This window comes from Mizuhopecten yessoensis, unplaced genomic scaffold (genome assembly GCF_002113885.1).
Source record: "Mizuhopecten yessoensis strain PY_sf001 unplaced genomic scaffold, ASM211388v2 scaffold8991, whole genome shotgun sequence".
NCBI classification, from domain to species: Eukaryota; Metazoa; Mollusca; class Bivalvia; order Pectinida; family Pectinidae; genus Mizuhopecten; species Mizuhopecten yessoensis.
Window position 1 is genome coordinate 314,652 of NW_018407824.1, and position 15,068 is coordinate 329,719.

The 15,068-nt window shown below is 35.8% G+C and overlaps 1 protein-coding gene across 1 annotated transcript; it reads left to right on the plus strand.

Moving 5' to 3' along the window:
• Window positions 1-138: 138 nt before the first annotated feature.
• LOC110456993 (NFU1 iron-sulfur cluster scaffold homolog, mitochondrial-like) lies at window positions 139-13,527 on the plus strand. Its single transcript, XM_021508078.1, has 8 exons — window positions 139-248; window positions 3,072-3,178; window positions 3,816-3,951; window positions 5,333-5,399; window positions 6,632-6,746; window positions 7,602-7,705; window positions 9,071-9,205; window positions 10,291-13,527. Exons 1-8 carry the CDS (start codon window positions 172-174, stop codon window positions 10,372-10,374), a joined length of 825 nt encoding a protein of 274 aa, XP_021363753.1. The 5' UTR covers window positions 139-171; the 3' UTR covers window positions 10,375-13,527.
• Window positions 13,528-15,068: the final 1,541 nt, after the last annotated feature.

The window sequence follows — 15,068 nt, forward strand, 5'->3', positions numbered from 1 at the left end:
CTTGAAAGGCATCAACTATTTTTCTATTAAATGTTAAATGTACCTTTATATTTATATTAGTTTCTTCTTATCATTGGAAATCATTATTAGTTTAAGAATATTTAATATTGAAAATATTATGAAGAATGCACCACCTTTCAGCGGAAATACAGCTATGTGCGGGATTACAACATGGCTTCCAAACAAATTGTATTTCGATATTTACGCAGTGTATCTCGAAGAACTGCGAAATTGAGTGTGATTGATAGGTATTTAACGTTTCGACTTGACGGATTATTTAACATGTTGTATGACATTGTTATATTTCACCGTTCGACTGGGAGTCATTTATTCTGTATTTTACAATTTTAATATTGTACGTCTTCTCTTGTGAGCAGGTATTGATTGTTACGTCATTGGTTTGTGTGAGAAAATTACGTCGTTTTCTCAAAAATTGATGACGTTCCTCTCACAAACAAATGACGTAACAATCAATCCCTGCTCACAAGAGAAGATAACTCTGCAATACGCAAAGACGGAATAATGGCCGTCAAACTATTCTGTACTGTATAACACATCATATAAAACATCTCTGACATATTTCCCAGATTTTCACGGTGTAATTCCTGCTCTTCCCTCACAATGATCTTTCCAATAACAATTTTTTTTCTTCTTTCCTTACGTAGCATATGTAAAGGTATACAGGTTTCTCTTACCCTGTACAGGTGTATATCCGCACTTTTACCGGTGTGAGATTTCCTTGTCTCACCCTAGGGTTGAGACGGGGGGATTTCCCTATTCATAACAATGGCATGACGTCACTACAACAATCTCCTATCTCACCCCCAAGAGGGTCCCCTGATGTTCCTTCTATACGTCAACGATATCTGCGCAGGAATCACCTCTGCTGTCAAGCTATTCGCAGATGATTGCCTCCTATTCAGGATTATTGACTCCGTCGCAGACACCCACCAGCTACAGGATGACTTAGCCAAAATGGTCAGCTGGTCGAACAAGTGGCTGATGAAATTCAACGCCAAGAAGTGTTACACGATGAGGATGAAGAGATCCCGAACCAACATAACAACAGGAGCCGACTATAACATCAATGGTAGTACACTCCAAGTAGTAGAGCACAACCCATACCTTGGAGTGGAAATAGCCAACAACCTGGACTGGAAGCAACATATCAACCAGATGACCACAAAGGCCAACGGATTACTATCCTTCCTGAGGCGCCACCTTGGAAAATGCAAACAGGAAGTGAGAGAGAAGGCCTACCTGACCCTAATCCGACCAAACCTTGAATATGGAGCTTCAGTCTGGGATCCACATAAGAAAAACCAACAGAAGTCAATAGAAAGAGTCCAGCGGCGAGCAGCTCGATTCACAACCGGCGTTTACTCGCGTTACAGTAGTGCAACCGGGATGTTGATCGAGCTACACTGGCCACCCCTACAGAAGAGACTAACCAACCTCTACAAAGGTATCCACAACACCAACGCACTGATCATACCACCATATATCAGTAGTAACGCCAGAAGTGGAAGGAGACAACATAACCACGGCTATATCAACATACGATGCAACATCGACACCTACAAATACAGCTTCTTTCCAAACACCATCATGGAATGGAATGGACTACCATCAGAGGTCGTCGAGCAGCTGACTGTGGAGGCATTCAAGACCTCGCTCCACAGTCATGTTGCAGAGTGAATGTGGATCCTGTAAATAGTTTTAACTTTTTAACCTGTTTTTAACGAACTTATGTGGAAGCCACGCCACACAAGTCTACCTGCAAGTTGGTGCTGTTCGACGGCCCTTTGCAGTATCGCCGTAAATGTAAATGTAAAAAAGGGTGAAAGATTCTATTAATCTCTGCTTGGACATTATACTCCTGCTCATACAAATTCTTCTTCTTCCATTTACTGAATTGAACTGTTGATTTAAGGTTGAGGAGTGAAGAAGTACATAGTTATGTATAGTTATAGTTAACAGAAGCATGTATACATTTTTCAAATGTAGTCAACACAAAATTGAAATGTTTACATTCATCATCCCAGGGGTGTTTATCACCAAATAATGACCAAGTTCAACAGGTTGGATTCAACGGCGCATATGGGTAATAACCCTGCATTTGGGTAACAGTTACCCAGCTGAATTACAATTTTATTACTGAAATGGGGAATAAAGTGAAATAAAAACACACAAAGTTCTTTTACTCATCATGAACAGAAGAAAAAAGGTGTGTCAATCTTTCAACATTCAACATAATCAATTAAAAAATACAATGAGGTACATTTGTGCACAAAAATATGTTAATTCCGTTTTCATTTTTTTTGTGAAAATGACAAATTGTATCCCCTCCATTGCTTATAGTGTGCTGTAGAGAAGCTATAAATAGCACACAGAAAAAAAGTCATGCTTACCTGTTATGGATGGCCCCATTGCCTACACACTGAAGTCAATGCAAAACAAAGTCAGTGATATGGTTTGTCCTTTTCACAAAAAGTTCGACATCAGAATTGATACATTTTTGTGCACAAATTTATTTCATTGTGTTATTTATTGGATTTAGATTAATGCCCTTAGTTTTTACTCCAAGTGTTTAAAAGAACTTTGTGTGTTTATATTTTACTTTATTCCCCATTTCAGTAATAAAATTGTTACTCAAATGGGTAACTGTTACCCAAATGCAGGATTATTACTCATATGCACTGTTGTGCCAAACCTGTTCAACAGGTCCAGTTGCTCGAGTTTCCTTTGGCCATGACACCAGACTTAGACATTTAGACAGACAGGTGTCCATTTGTCAAAATGTTTAAGTCTGGTGTCGGGGCTAGAGGAAATTCGGGCTAGTTCTGGTCCAACCATTGCAGCATTCATTAATTACTTTGCATGAAAGTTCAAATACAGAAATGCTACCAGGATTGGGATTCAGAGTCTGATCCCTGGTTGGAGTGGGTACATTTGTTATAAGACTGGTGCTTTTGATCTAAATGATGGATTTAATTTTACACACACTACATTTACTTATATTTGTAATAATTCCATGCCTTCACTTGCTTTTATTGTCAATCTCCTTTAAGAATTGGTGTTCCTGCTGTACAGTCATATTCCACACAATGTGCTGTGAGAAAATATGGAAGATCACTGGGAACACACAAATTTCCAACACCATTTTGTTGTCAACAAGGTATGTCAACCCTTAATTAGCAGGGACCAATCTATATTTAGGAAAATGTTTGCACATTATAAACAAGAATCCTCACATCATGAAATTTGAAGTTTATTTTAAAATACATTAGAAATACATAATGTTTTAGTTACCTAAATTTTACAACAACCTGTTTCTTTATGAATTGTGGAAAAAAATGCATTATTTGTAATGAAATTGGGAATATATTCCTCAGTTTTTGGTGATTTTGGGAAAATAAGACCCTTTTTAGCTAGGGTAAACAGCCTGTATTCAGCAGTAAAACTGAGCGAATAAAATCACTGACATAGAATCTTTCCCTCCTGACTTTATTATATATATGACATTTTCACACTTTAAATGTAAAGTCTCAAAGGCAATTGGAAAACAAATCATTTTAGGGGAATTCTTTATACATTTGGTGAATTTTACACCTTAGAGGGAAAGATAAAATGCAGACATTTCATAGAGCAATAAGTACCAGCTGTTTCATTAAACCATATTTAAACACAATTAATGGTGACAGGGTAAAATTTAGGCAATGCATGTCTATAAGAGTAGGTTTTACTATATATGTATATACCTGTACTGCAGTTACAAAATGCAGCACATTTCTTTTACTTTAACTTTATTTCAGTGCGAACCATGTTCGTACAGACTCAGGATACACCAAACCCTAACAGTATCAAGTACCTCCCTGGAACATCAGTATTGGAGCAGGGGACCATGGACTTTCCTAATTACCAAGCTGCACACTGTTCTCCTTTGGCCAGGTATTTCTTTAACTAGATCATCACTAATCAAGTCACTCTAGTACTCAAAGAAAATGTCCAGATTAAGAAATTCTAATTTATTAAAACAAGCCTTAGCTTTTGTTGATCATGAATTGAATTCAGTCCAGCTTGAACAAAGTGCCTGCCGTCAGATATGTCCTACATCAAATTTTCGTGTAAGTTACTTTTTCCACAGAAGCATGCTTCTACTTTAAAAGTAGATGTCAACTAAATAAATTGATAATTCAAACTAACCCAAGGTACATACACTTAAGATGGGTTCCAATGGATTTTCAGCATTTTTCCCTTTTATGAAATCACAATGTTTATGTTATTCCGTCTTTGCGTATTGCAGAGTTATCTTCTCTTGGGAGCAGGTATTGATTGTTACGTCATTGGTTTGTGTGAGAAAATTACGTCGTTTTCTCAAAAATTGATGACGTTACTCTCACAAACCAATGACGTAACAATCAATACCTGCTCCCAAGAGAAGATAACTCTGCAATATGCAAAGACAGAATAGTAGTGCCTTTAATTTGGACATTTTACCAGGTAAATAACAAAAAAACAAAAACCATTCATCATTTACTAATTTGTCTCAATGTTTTGATCTACTAGACTGCCTTATTCACTTATACAAACAAGCATAACAGGCCATCATGTAATTATTGCAATTTAGTCAGCTTTTGAAGGCGTACTGTCAAACTGAAGGCATACTGTCAAGACTGAAATGACATGTCACATTGACCTTTATATGGAATGATTATAATGGGGAATAATATTTAGTTTTCAGGAATGCTTAACTGATGTTCATTTGAGATTATTGAGTGACATCCTAGGACCCCTTATCTTTATTCCTGTTAGCTTTAAATTCAATATATTAAATTGGTAATATTTCCATCTCTCTTCGAATTTAAAAAGCATATCTCACATTTGAACAAGTTCATGGGATGAAAAATGCAGCAATGCATATACAATTCAAAATAGGGAAATATTAATTGAACCATTTTGGGGATGGATCAATAGCTTTTACTAATCATTTCAATGCCACTGTATAGCATCAGAACACAATCCAGAAAGAGATAATGGAGAATCACAGCAAATCAGTTACCTGGTAAAAACCTATAAAATTTAATGAATTCCATGAAGGTGTAGTCAAGTGCAAAGTTCACAGATTTTATCAGAGTTACTTAAAATGATCACACAACATCACCTGTAGAGTTTGGAGGGGGCTAGTTTTACCCAAAGTACCTGTTAAATTAAAAGTCATGCTTTTCATTCCGTATTGTTTTCTGAATATTTTTGGTATTAGATGTATTTTTGAAGAGTAGCATTGAAACTAAAATTGATGATAACTTCTGATGTGTGTGTTATATTTCAGACAACTGTTCAGAATAGAAGGTGTAAAAGGAGTGTTCTTTGGTACAGACTTCATAACAGTCACAAAAGTAAGTCATGTTTTCTGTGGAACTGACTGCTTTACAGTACATGTACAATGAAACTGAGTGTTTAGTATAGTTGTACGCTTTAAAATTGTGTTACTGTACAAACAAGAGTAATTTGTGCACCTGTGTTATTTGTGCAGGTACTCTTTTGGGCTTAAAATATTGGAAAAAAACCTTACCGTAAAACCCCATGTAATTTGCGCACTTTTTTCCCAGAAATTTAATACCTAAAGCGGGGGGTGCGCAAAATACATAGGTATAAGCAATTTCATGTTTTTTTCATGAAAAGATCGACGATTCTGGCAGACCGCCATCTTTGACACGAGATAATCTCCCTTGGTACACGGAACTCGAAGACAAACGATAATCAACACATTTATTTATGTCAAACATCAATAAAAGATTCAATTGATACATACGGTGTTGTTACCTGAGTTTATGTGAAAAGTATTATTAAATAGGTAACTGTTAACAAAAGAAAGTTTAGCCAAATTCCTTTGCCAGAGAATCGCCGAGCAACTTACGTTTCGACATCTCGGTGCGTTTTGAACTATTCTATCTTGTGAAGAGAATAAAACTGATCATGAGAAAATTCTGTCTTTTCAAGATTGCTTACCATGCATTGATGATCTTTCTGGAAAAAAACCACTGAAAATATCTATAGCTATGTAATTTGCGCACGCCCACCTTCAAACTTTATTTCAACACAAAAAACTGCAAACTACACAAGTTTTTACAGTATCAAATATTACAAACTGTTCATTGTAACAAATGTTTTTCATAGATTAATAGATAGATAATGTATAAGATGTTTGGTGATTAGACTATCCAGTCTACTTTTGCTGTAGTGTACATGTTAGGATAGACTTTCATGAGTGTATAACATTGTTCTGTAGGGAATAAGTTGATTCCAGAGCATGTCATTTAAAAGCTTATTACCTTTCAGGATTAAATTTTCTCAAGATATAATTTTTTTCCACACCGTCAATTTTTTCCACACCATCTTTATGCGAAAATGGTGTATGCAAACATTTATTTCATAGCTTTGGATGGTCATGTCGTTTGTAAGAACTAGAGTGAGCTTCCTGAAATTTCCCTTGATCCAAAGTTATGTTTGTCAAACTTATATGACTTTATGGGCCATTGCATTGGTCACTTGCTATCTGTGGAATTTAATTACTGAACAATTATATGTAACATTTTCAAACTGATTCACCTTTATCACTGTTGTGTAGCTGGATGACGATGTGGAATGGAAGGTTCTCAATCCTCAGATATTTGCCACTATCATGGATTTTTTCGCCAGTGGACTTCCAGTTCTCACTGATGAACAACCTTCTTCCGATACAGGTACGTAATGTGTATTGTTTGAGTACAGATCTTCAGTGGGGTATTTAATCCATATGTTCCCTGTAAGATCTTATATACCCTTAGCTGAAGCTCACCTGCAGCTGTAAGATGTTATGAACCCTCAACTGTAGCTCACCTGCAGCTGTAAGATCTTCGAAATCTGAACTCATCTGCAGCTGTAAGATTTTCAAAAGCTGAAGCTCGTCTGCAGCTGTAAAATCTTCTGTACCCTTAGCTGTAGCTCATCTGCAGCTGTAAGATCTTCTGTACCCCTAGCTGTAGCTCATCTGCAGCTGTACGATCTATATGCCCAGTGATTTTTTTCACAGCCGAACACAGAGTCTTTCCCCTCGCAAAATAACTTGTTATTTCCCAAAGTGAAGAAAAAAAGAAAACTTTCTTCCCAATTTCAATAAAAATAATGCTTTATTTTCTTAATTCATGTATGACCAAGCTGTTAGAAAATTTAGGTAGAAAAATATTGTTTTTATCAGCTGTAACTCACCTGCCACAAATATAAGCCGATCTTATCCAGTTGTCTAGCGCTTATCATGGACTTTCTTTTGTACAACATTACCAGTTTGTATTTAAATTTGTATACATATATTACATTTTTGTATTATGATTTTTATAGATGTATACCATGATACAGTTTATGTTTACATAAAAAAAAATATTCTTAAACATATTTAAAACAAATATATTTTGCTTCATAATAAGTGTCTCTGATAACTGGAAATATTTGAAATCTTAACTTCAACATAATGGTTTTATCATCTTCATGTCAAAAAACCAATGAGAACATGAACTATCCCTAACTAACCTCACCAGAAATACATTTTATTTTTTTAATAGCCATAGACGAAGATGATGATGAAACTGTGTTGATGATTAAGGAACTGCTTGACACCAGGATAAGGCCTACTGTACAGGAAGACGGTGGTGATATTGTCTACATGGTAACATTCTAACACACACAAGTATTTCCCAGGGGGCTTTAAAGCTATTTTTCGCAATGGTAACAGCATCCCTTCAGTAAGGTATTCTTGGGACAGTAATCAAAGAATTTTTGTATACCCCTGCCAATTCAGATAGTTTATATATATATATATGGTCATCACTTTGTTACTTGGTGTTGTCCATATGTTAACACCTTGTCTGGCCAAAACTTTTAATCTGCTCAGGATATTTTTATGAACATTTATAGATGTATGTGATCATGACTAAATAGTATGTTACACAGGGCTGATGAATGGGATGGTTCCTGAAAAGTCAAGTTAATTACAAGGGTGAAAGTAATGCATGCCTGACCCACAGCTTATGATATCCTCTTACTTTCGATATAAAGCTTCAAAGCTGTGCTTATCACAGCTAGACAGTGTTCCATGTGACACTATCACGTCCTTAGCCAAGAGGTCAAAATCAAGTAAATGGGTCAAATGTTAAATAATGATAATCTGAACTGCAGTTTATGATCACTTTATTTCAACTTTAATTGATCAATTACCAAAAGGTTAATATCAACACAAGAAGTCTATGGTTAGATAGTTATAATGTTCAAGGTTAAGGTCATTTTTAGCTGCTATTGATGGGTTGTTTTCTATGGTAAATTTACAATTTCACATTATAGATTATATGCACAGCTTACAGATGGAATAAAGAGGATATACGTAAGGGCATGGTGTCTATACCCTAGACAGTGCATGGTCATCATCTGTCGTCATTTTTTTTAAAAAATAGACTATTTAGTGCGGGTCTGAGGGGATTTGACTCATTTTGGTCTGGATCATCGATTTGATAAAGGGACTCAAAAATGTAGAAATTGATCATGAGGGTGTGGATGCCTCAGGATAGACAGGGTCCAATAGGAGAAATAAATTTAGAATCTTACTCTTTCTGTGGCAGTAAAAGGACTTTTATAAAGTTGATAGGGTTATACTGGAACATCCTTTGGACAAGATGACTCAACATTGTAAGTAGAGGGTGTACCCCCAATGGAAAAGAGGGGCAGAGCAAAATAGGTTAAGATAAAGGAAGATTTTGAAAATCCTACTCCTTCAATACAAGCGTGAAGGATTTTAATCAAATTTAGTCTTGTAATTGAGCATCTTTAGGCCAAAAAAAGGTGCAACTTGGCTACCAGGGTTGACTACAGAGTCCAGCCATGTCCCTGGGGACTAAATCCTTAAATAATATTATACATAGAAACCTTTAAAAATCCCCCATAACTATACATTGGTATACTATTGCCGAAGTGACAAGCTCTTGTTAATTCATAGTTTTATATATTATGTAAATCCTTAAGACACTTTTTTGTTGTACAGGGTTTTGAGGATGGTATTGTGAAGCTAAAGCTTCAAGGTTCCTGCACCAGTTGTCCAAGCTCAGTGGTGACCTTAAAGAGTGGAGTGCAGAACATGCTACAGTTCTATATACCTGATGTCCTTGGTGTAGACCAGGTGAGAATATTGTATACTCTGACAAGGGAAATAACTCTAATCTAGAAAAGGACATTTTTGTTGCTTTATCTATGTAAAGATTTATATTGCATAGAAGTTGATAAAAAACTGCTCTGAAGTGGAAAATTTCTTTAGCTTGAAGTGAGGTTCCCTTTATCTTAAAGCACTTCTTAGTAACCCTAGGATGATGTAATTTGGCCAGTAGCATTTGATTCTGCTTGAATGGCCTTGAATACCTGCCTGGGTCTAATATGTTAAAACCTTTTAGCCTGTAGCATGCCAAGATAAAGGATATAAAGTTTCATTACATTCGTTAAAATAAGCATTACCCCACTTTCAAGGTCATGGTGGTCAAATATATTAACATGTCTTAGAAATTTCTTCTGAACAACCAATAGGTCCAGGGTCAGGATGTGTGGGCAGAAGTATGCTGGGATAAAAGTCATTTGTCCATATTTCTTCATATATTCCTTAACTTGGAAATGGTTGAGATATCCAACCTATAACCATATGTCTGCTTATATACTTGGCATGAAAAGACAAACAAAATTAGGCTACCAGGATTGATCCTACGCCAGTTCCTTTGGTCATAATATGGAAACCCTGAAGATCCATACACTATTACTTTGTATACAAGAACAGGACATGAAAAGCCTCATGTTATATATAGAGTGGAATTTTAATTTCCCTGTTTTTGAGTTCAATATACACTAAAATTCAAATAGCGAAAGTTCGAAGAAGTCTTATAAAATGTTGATAACAGTTTTTCTGTTGATTTTCACTTTAAGCACGAGAAAGCTTCCTAGAGTATTGAAATGATAATGATTGTAGTTAATTCTGAGTTAAACGTAAGTCGGATTGGTGACAGGCACAGCAAAATACCTAAAATCCACACCAGTCAGGAGGTCCTTGTATACACGAATCATTATGCGTTTCCATAGCTCCCAAAATGAAACTTTTTGTGAAAAATTACCAACTTTGCGATATGGCTGAACAGGAGATGACCATTTCTTTTGGAATGACAACAGTAATTTTCTTTGATATGTAAAGTTGGTAATGGAATGTGCATGTATATTTATCAACAGGTGGAGGATGAAGTTGATGATATCAACAATACAGAGTTTATAAAACTGGAAGAAAAGCTTGGAGAAAAGTCAGGAGACACCTAGAACTCAACTGTATAACATGCATACAAACCTTGTTCTTCATAGAATTGTAGACAGTTATGAATTGGTCCTAAACATCTCTACAATGTGGATCCATGGATTCCTACAAGTCAGTTATAAACGTCTGAAGATAACTGAGAACGCTGAATCAAGTTGGATGTAAATTATTGACTCTGCAGTATTAAACAGACATTTACTGATTCCGATCCTTCCTATCTATATACTTCATACAGAACTTGGTAAAGCCTTTATAAGGAATTGAGATGACATGCTTGATCAGAACTGTTTTTGTGTCATTAATATAATAAATGAGTATGCTTATTATCTCATGAAAATTGCTGAGATGGTGTTTTCCAGTGTGTTTATAAAACTGACTGATTTAAAATACATATGCATCAATGTAAAGGATTTTATGTGTAAATTGTGGAAAAAGTCTACAAGATTGCAATATAACAGTCCTTTTATTAGATAAGACATAGAGGTTGCCCATTTGAGTAATGGTTGGTTTTTATATTTATCTAACTCGAGTAAGTTAATCGTCAAATTGTATAAAGACACATGGTTTACCGAGGGTCTTTTACAATTTGAAAATTAACTTACGAGAGCTAGATAAACATGATAACCAACCATCATGACTTTGGGGACCTTTTCCCCCATGAAGTTCGTATTATATCTAGAAAACCAAATGTTTCCCTTAAGATGTTTCTGTTTCCTGTTTAATAAACTATTGCCAGTCACATGAATCATGTTGTCACAATTTAAGATGACAGCACAGAGCATTGTCATGTGACATCATATTTCAAAGATTAACCAATGAAATAAGGTCCTAGGTGTTACCCACTAGTGGCTAACGAGAAATGTTTACCAAGCACGTTTATGTTCACAGTGTAACAAAACATATGTGGTTAATGGTTTATCATGATCTCCAGTGTAGTACGTGCTTTTCCAGACAAAAAATGAGCAGACAATTCAATAAATAATCTATTGAGACCTGATTAGTATGAAGGGTTAAACTGCAATACTAAGTTTTTAAGGAAAAAATGAGTCAAAAGATATTTACTTAATGTGTTGATAAGCAAGTTTCTACTTAATCAGTTCAAAGGAACAGTGATGCCATAACAAATTAAACCAACTGTAAAGAATCTTTGTAAACTGTTTAAGAAACACAGGAAATTATGATTGTATGACATGAATAAGTAGGTGTCAAATTGTCCCAATGCAAAAGAAAAATTAATTGACCCAATCTGAGACATACTCTAAGCTTGCCTGGCACAGAATGCCTGTAAGTGTTGTTGCACTGTCTGTCATTGGCCTATTTTCAAGGTTATATTGGTAAAAAAAAAAAGACTTTTTTTAAATGATGTGAACAAGCATGTGGCCTAGGGTCACGAAATTTGGCCCATACTATTCCGTCTTTTGCAATACCTGCTCACAAGAGAAGATAACTGCGATATGCAAAGACGGAATACAAAGACGGAATACTGTGATGAAAAGTTATGAAGTATTTTCGATTAGCATGAACTTGACTTTCATTAAAAGTAATATAGGTGTCATTGTGTAAGAACATCCAAGAGGTCTAGGGTCATGGCATCTTTGGTCCCATGGGAAAATTGTACTTGCACAAACAAGTGTAAGTGTGATTTTCCCCTGGGAACGAGGATGGGGTCATGGTTATTTGCCGAAAACATGTTGGTTGAAAGGTTTGATGTTGACCCACTTTTAAGATCACAGAGGACATATGTCTCACACGTTTGATGAAATCCATCTGAATAACCAACAACAGCTCCTTAAATTTGAACCTTGACCCTCGTATAAGTTTACAAGGGTCAAATAAATTAAAATCTTTAAACAGCTTTTTCAGAATACTGGTATCATTGATTCACTTTGAAGGTTGAATGGGTAGTACATGTATAAGTTGTACTCTTCCGGCAAAAAGTAATGAAATTTAGCCTGTACAGTGTTAGCTTGTTTGTTATAAGGTTTGTTTAAATAAATTTGACTGACCAATTTTGCCAATATATAGGTGAGTGATACAAGCTAAATGAGCCTCCTCTACGAAGATTACATTAGATATTGTGTTCGGTAGAAGTTTCTAGTTATACTCACCTTACTCAGAAAACTGAAAACTTTCACCCGTGAAAGCTTTTTTCTTCCAGTGTTATTTTTGCCTTTCACAATTAATATCTTGATTGTATATTATGTTCTTTATCTATATTCATGGTAATGGTAAATTCACCCTCATTATATATTAAAGTATTAAACAAAGTGTAGCTGAATCGAGTCATTTCGGTACATATATATAACAACTATTGGCTGGGTTAAAAGAACTTTCCATAATCCATTACCCATAATGAGGGTCGCTGCAAAAAAAGGCAAAAATTAAACTGCAGTGAATATTTCCAGGTATACAGTAATCATGGCCGAAGCACTTTATTACTATGATATGGGTCTGTGCCCTTCTGTCTCTCAACCTTTTGACATATTTATGTTGGAGTTAAGATACAGATCCCAAACCGAACAAGATTGTTCTGATGTGGGTCTGACCAATGCACTGTATGCTTGTTCTTTAACTGTTGTGTAACCGTTGAATATTAGGGTGCTGGTTACTCTAGTACATGGTCTCTATTTGAAGTTTCATTCATTTTAAGTGTGGGGAATTATTTCTTAAATATGGCACAGTATTATGATATTAAGTCTATAAACCAGGAGATACAAAACCTTAAAGCAAAAAACATAAATCCTGTTATCTATAAGGTTATAAACTTACAGAATTTTGATGCATGTGCTGTCTTCTTAATTATGACAATAATACCATCAGTTATATACCATGTATTTATTAATTTGTTTTTGTTGTTTTAGAGTTTTTTATCATTAAGTGATGGTCCTGGAGTTTGAGTTGGGCAATTCTCTTTCATAATTCACACTAGTACAAGTCACTTATAGTTCTTTTCAGTCACACGTGGCTTTTAACATCTTGCTTTTAACGCATGACAAATGGCCCCTAGGGTCTAACCAATCACCTGAGTTTTGCTCTTTTTTGTCATGATGTGTAATGGAAATAAGCATGTACGTATAACAAACAAGATATTTAATTACTGATATTTCAGGAAAAAAACACCAATATCCATTCAAATAAATTACTCTAAAAATGTGAAATAGTATTTTTTGTCATTTTTAGCTCACCTAGCCTGAAGGGCCATGTGAGCTTATGCCGTGCTGCGGCAACTGTCGTCCGTCCGTCAATTTTTCCTTTTAAACCACTTCTTCTGAAGAACTGGAGGACCTAGGGTCATGATATTTGGCCAGTAGATACATGGGATGGAGTGCTATAAAGTTTCCTCATTAAAATGACATTGACTTACTTTCAAGGTCACAGGGGTCAAATATGTTCACAAATTGAAACAACAAGATCCTAAGAACCATTTGGACTAGAGTCATGATACTTGGGTATGTTATGTAGACCAGCAGAGCAAATCTTTTTCTTAAATACAGTGATGAAGTCAATGATCAACTTAAGTGCTAGTCGGGGGTCAAATGTCAACAACGGTTAAAAGCTTTAACAATCTTCTTCTCAAGTTCCATAAGGCCCAGGGTCATGATATTTGGCCAGTAGGTACCTGAGATGGAGTGCTATACAGTTTCCTCATTAAAATGGTATCGACCTACTTTCAAGGTCACAGGGCTCAAATATGTTAAAAACTTCAAACAACATCCTGAGAAGTATTTGGACTAGAGCCATGATACTTTGGTATGTTATGTATACCAGCAATGTGAATCTTTTTCTTAATTACAGTAATGAGGTCAAAGGTCAACTTTAAGTGCTAGTTGGGAGTCGAATGTCAACGACGGTTAAAAGCTTTAACAATCTTTTTCTCAAGTTCCATAAGGCCTAGGGTCATAATATTTGACCAGTAGGAACATGGGATAGAGTGCTATAAAGTTTCCTTATTAAAATGACCTTGCCCTACTAAAATGTCGCAAACTGGATCGAGAGTTTCCTGACCGGTAGAACTCGGACAGTAGTAGTTGAAGGGGAGAAGTCTGATTTTGTCGATGTCCATTCCGGGGTACCCCAGGGGTCAGTTTTAGGACCCAGTTTATTTCTTTACTTTATAAACGTATTTGCAGACGACACTATTGTATATCTAATTATACAAGTCAAACAGTGATGCTGAAACACTTCAAAACACTTCAAAAAGATCTTGACAAACTAGCGCTCTGGGAAAATACATGGAAAATGATCTTCCACCCAAACAAATGCAATGTGTTGTCGGTGACTAAAAACAAAACTCCAATAGTCCATAATTATACTTTACATGGACACATACTGGAACATCTTAGTCAGGCCAAGTATCTGGGTGTAACACTATCATCTGACCTTAAATGGGATTCACATATAAATACTATCTGCCCAAAAGCAAATTCTACGCTAGGCTTTTTAAGACGAAATCTTAAAATTGGCTCAACATCAGCCAAAGTACAGGCATACAAATCATTAGTTCGACCATCACTTGAGTATGCCTGTACAGTATGGGACCCTCACACCCAAACAAATATTGACAAGTTGGAAATGGTCCAGCGAAGGGCAGCGCGCTATGTGCTCAATAAGCACAGGTACAACCATCGTACCTCCAGTGTGTCAGAAATGTTGGACCACCTAAAGCTGCGCCCTCTAGCAGATAGACGTAGAGATGCTC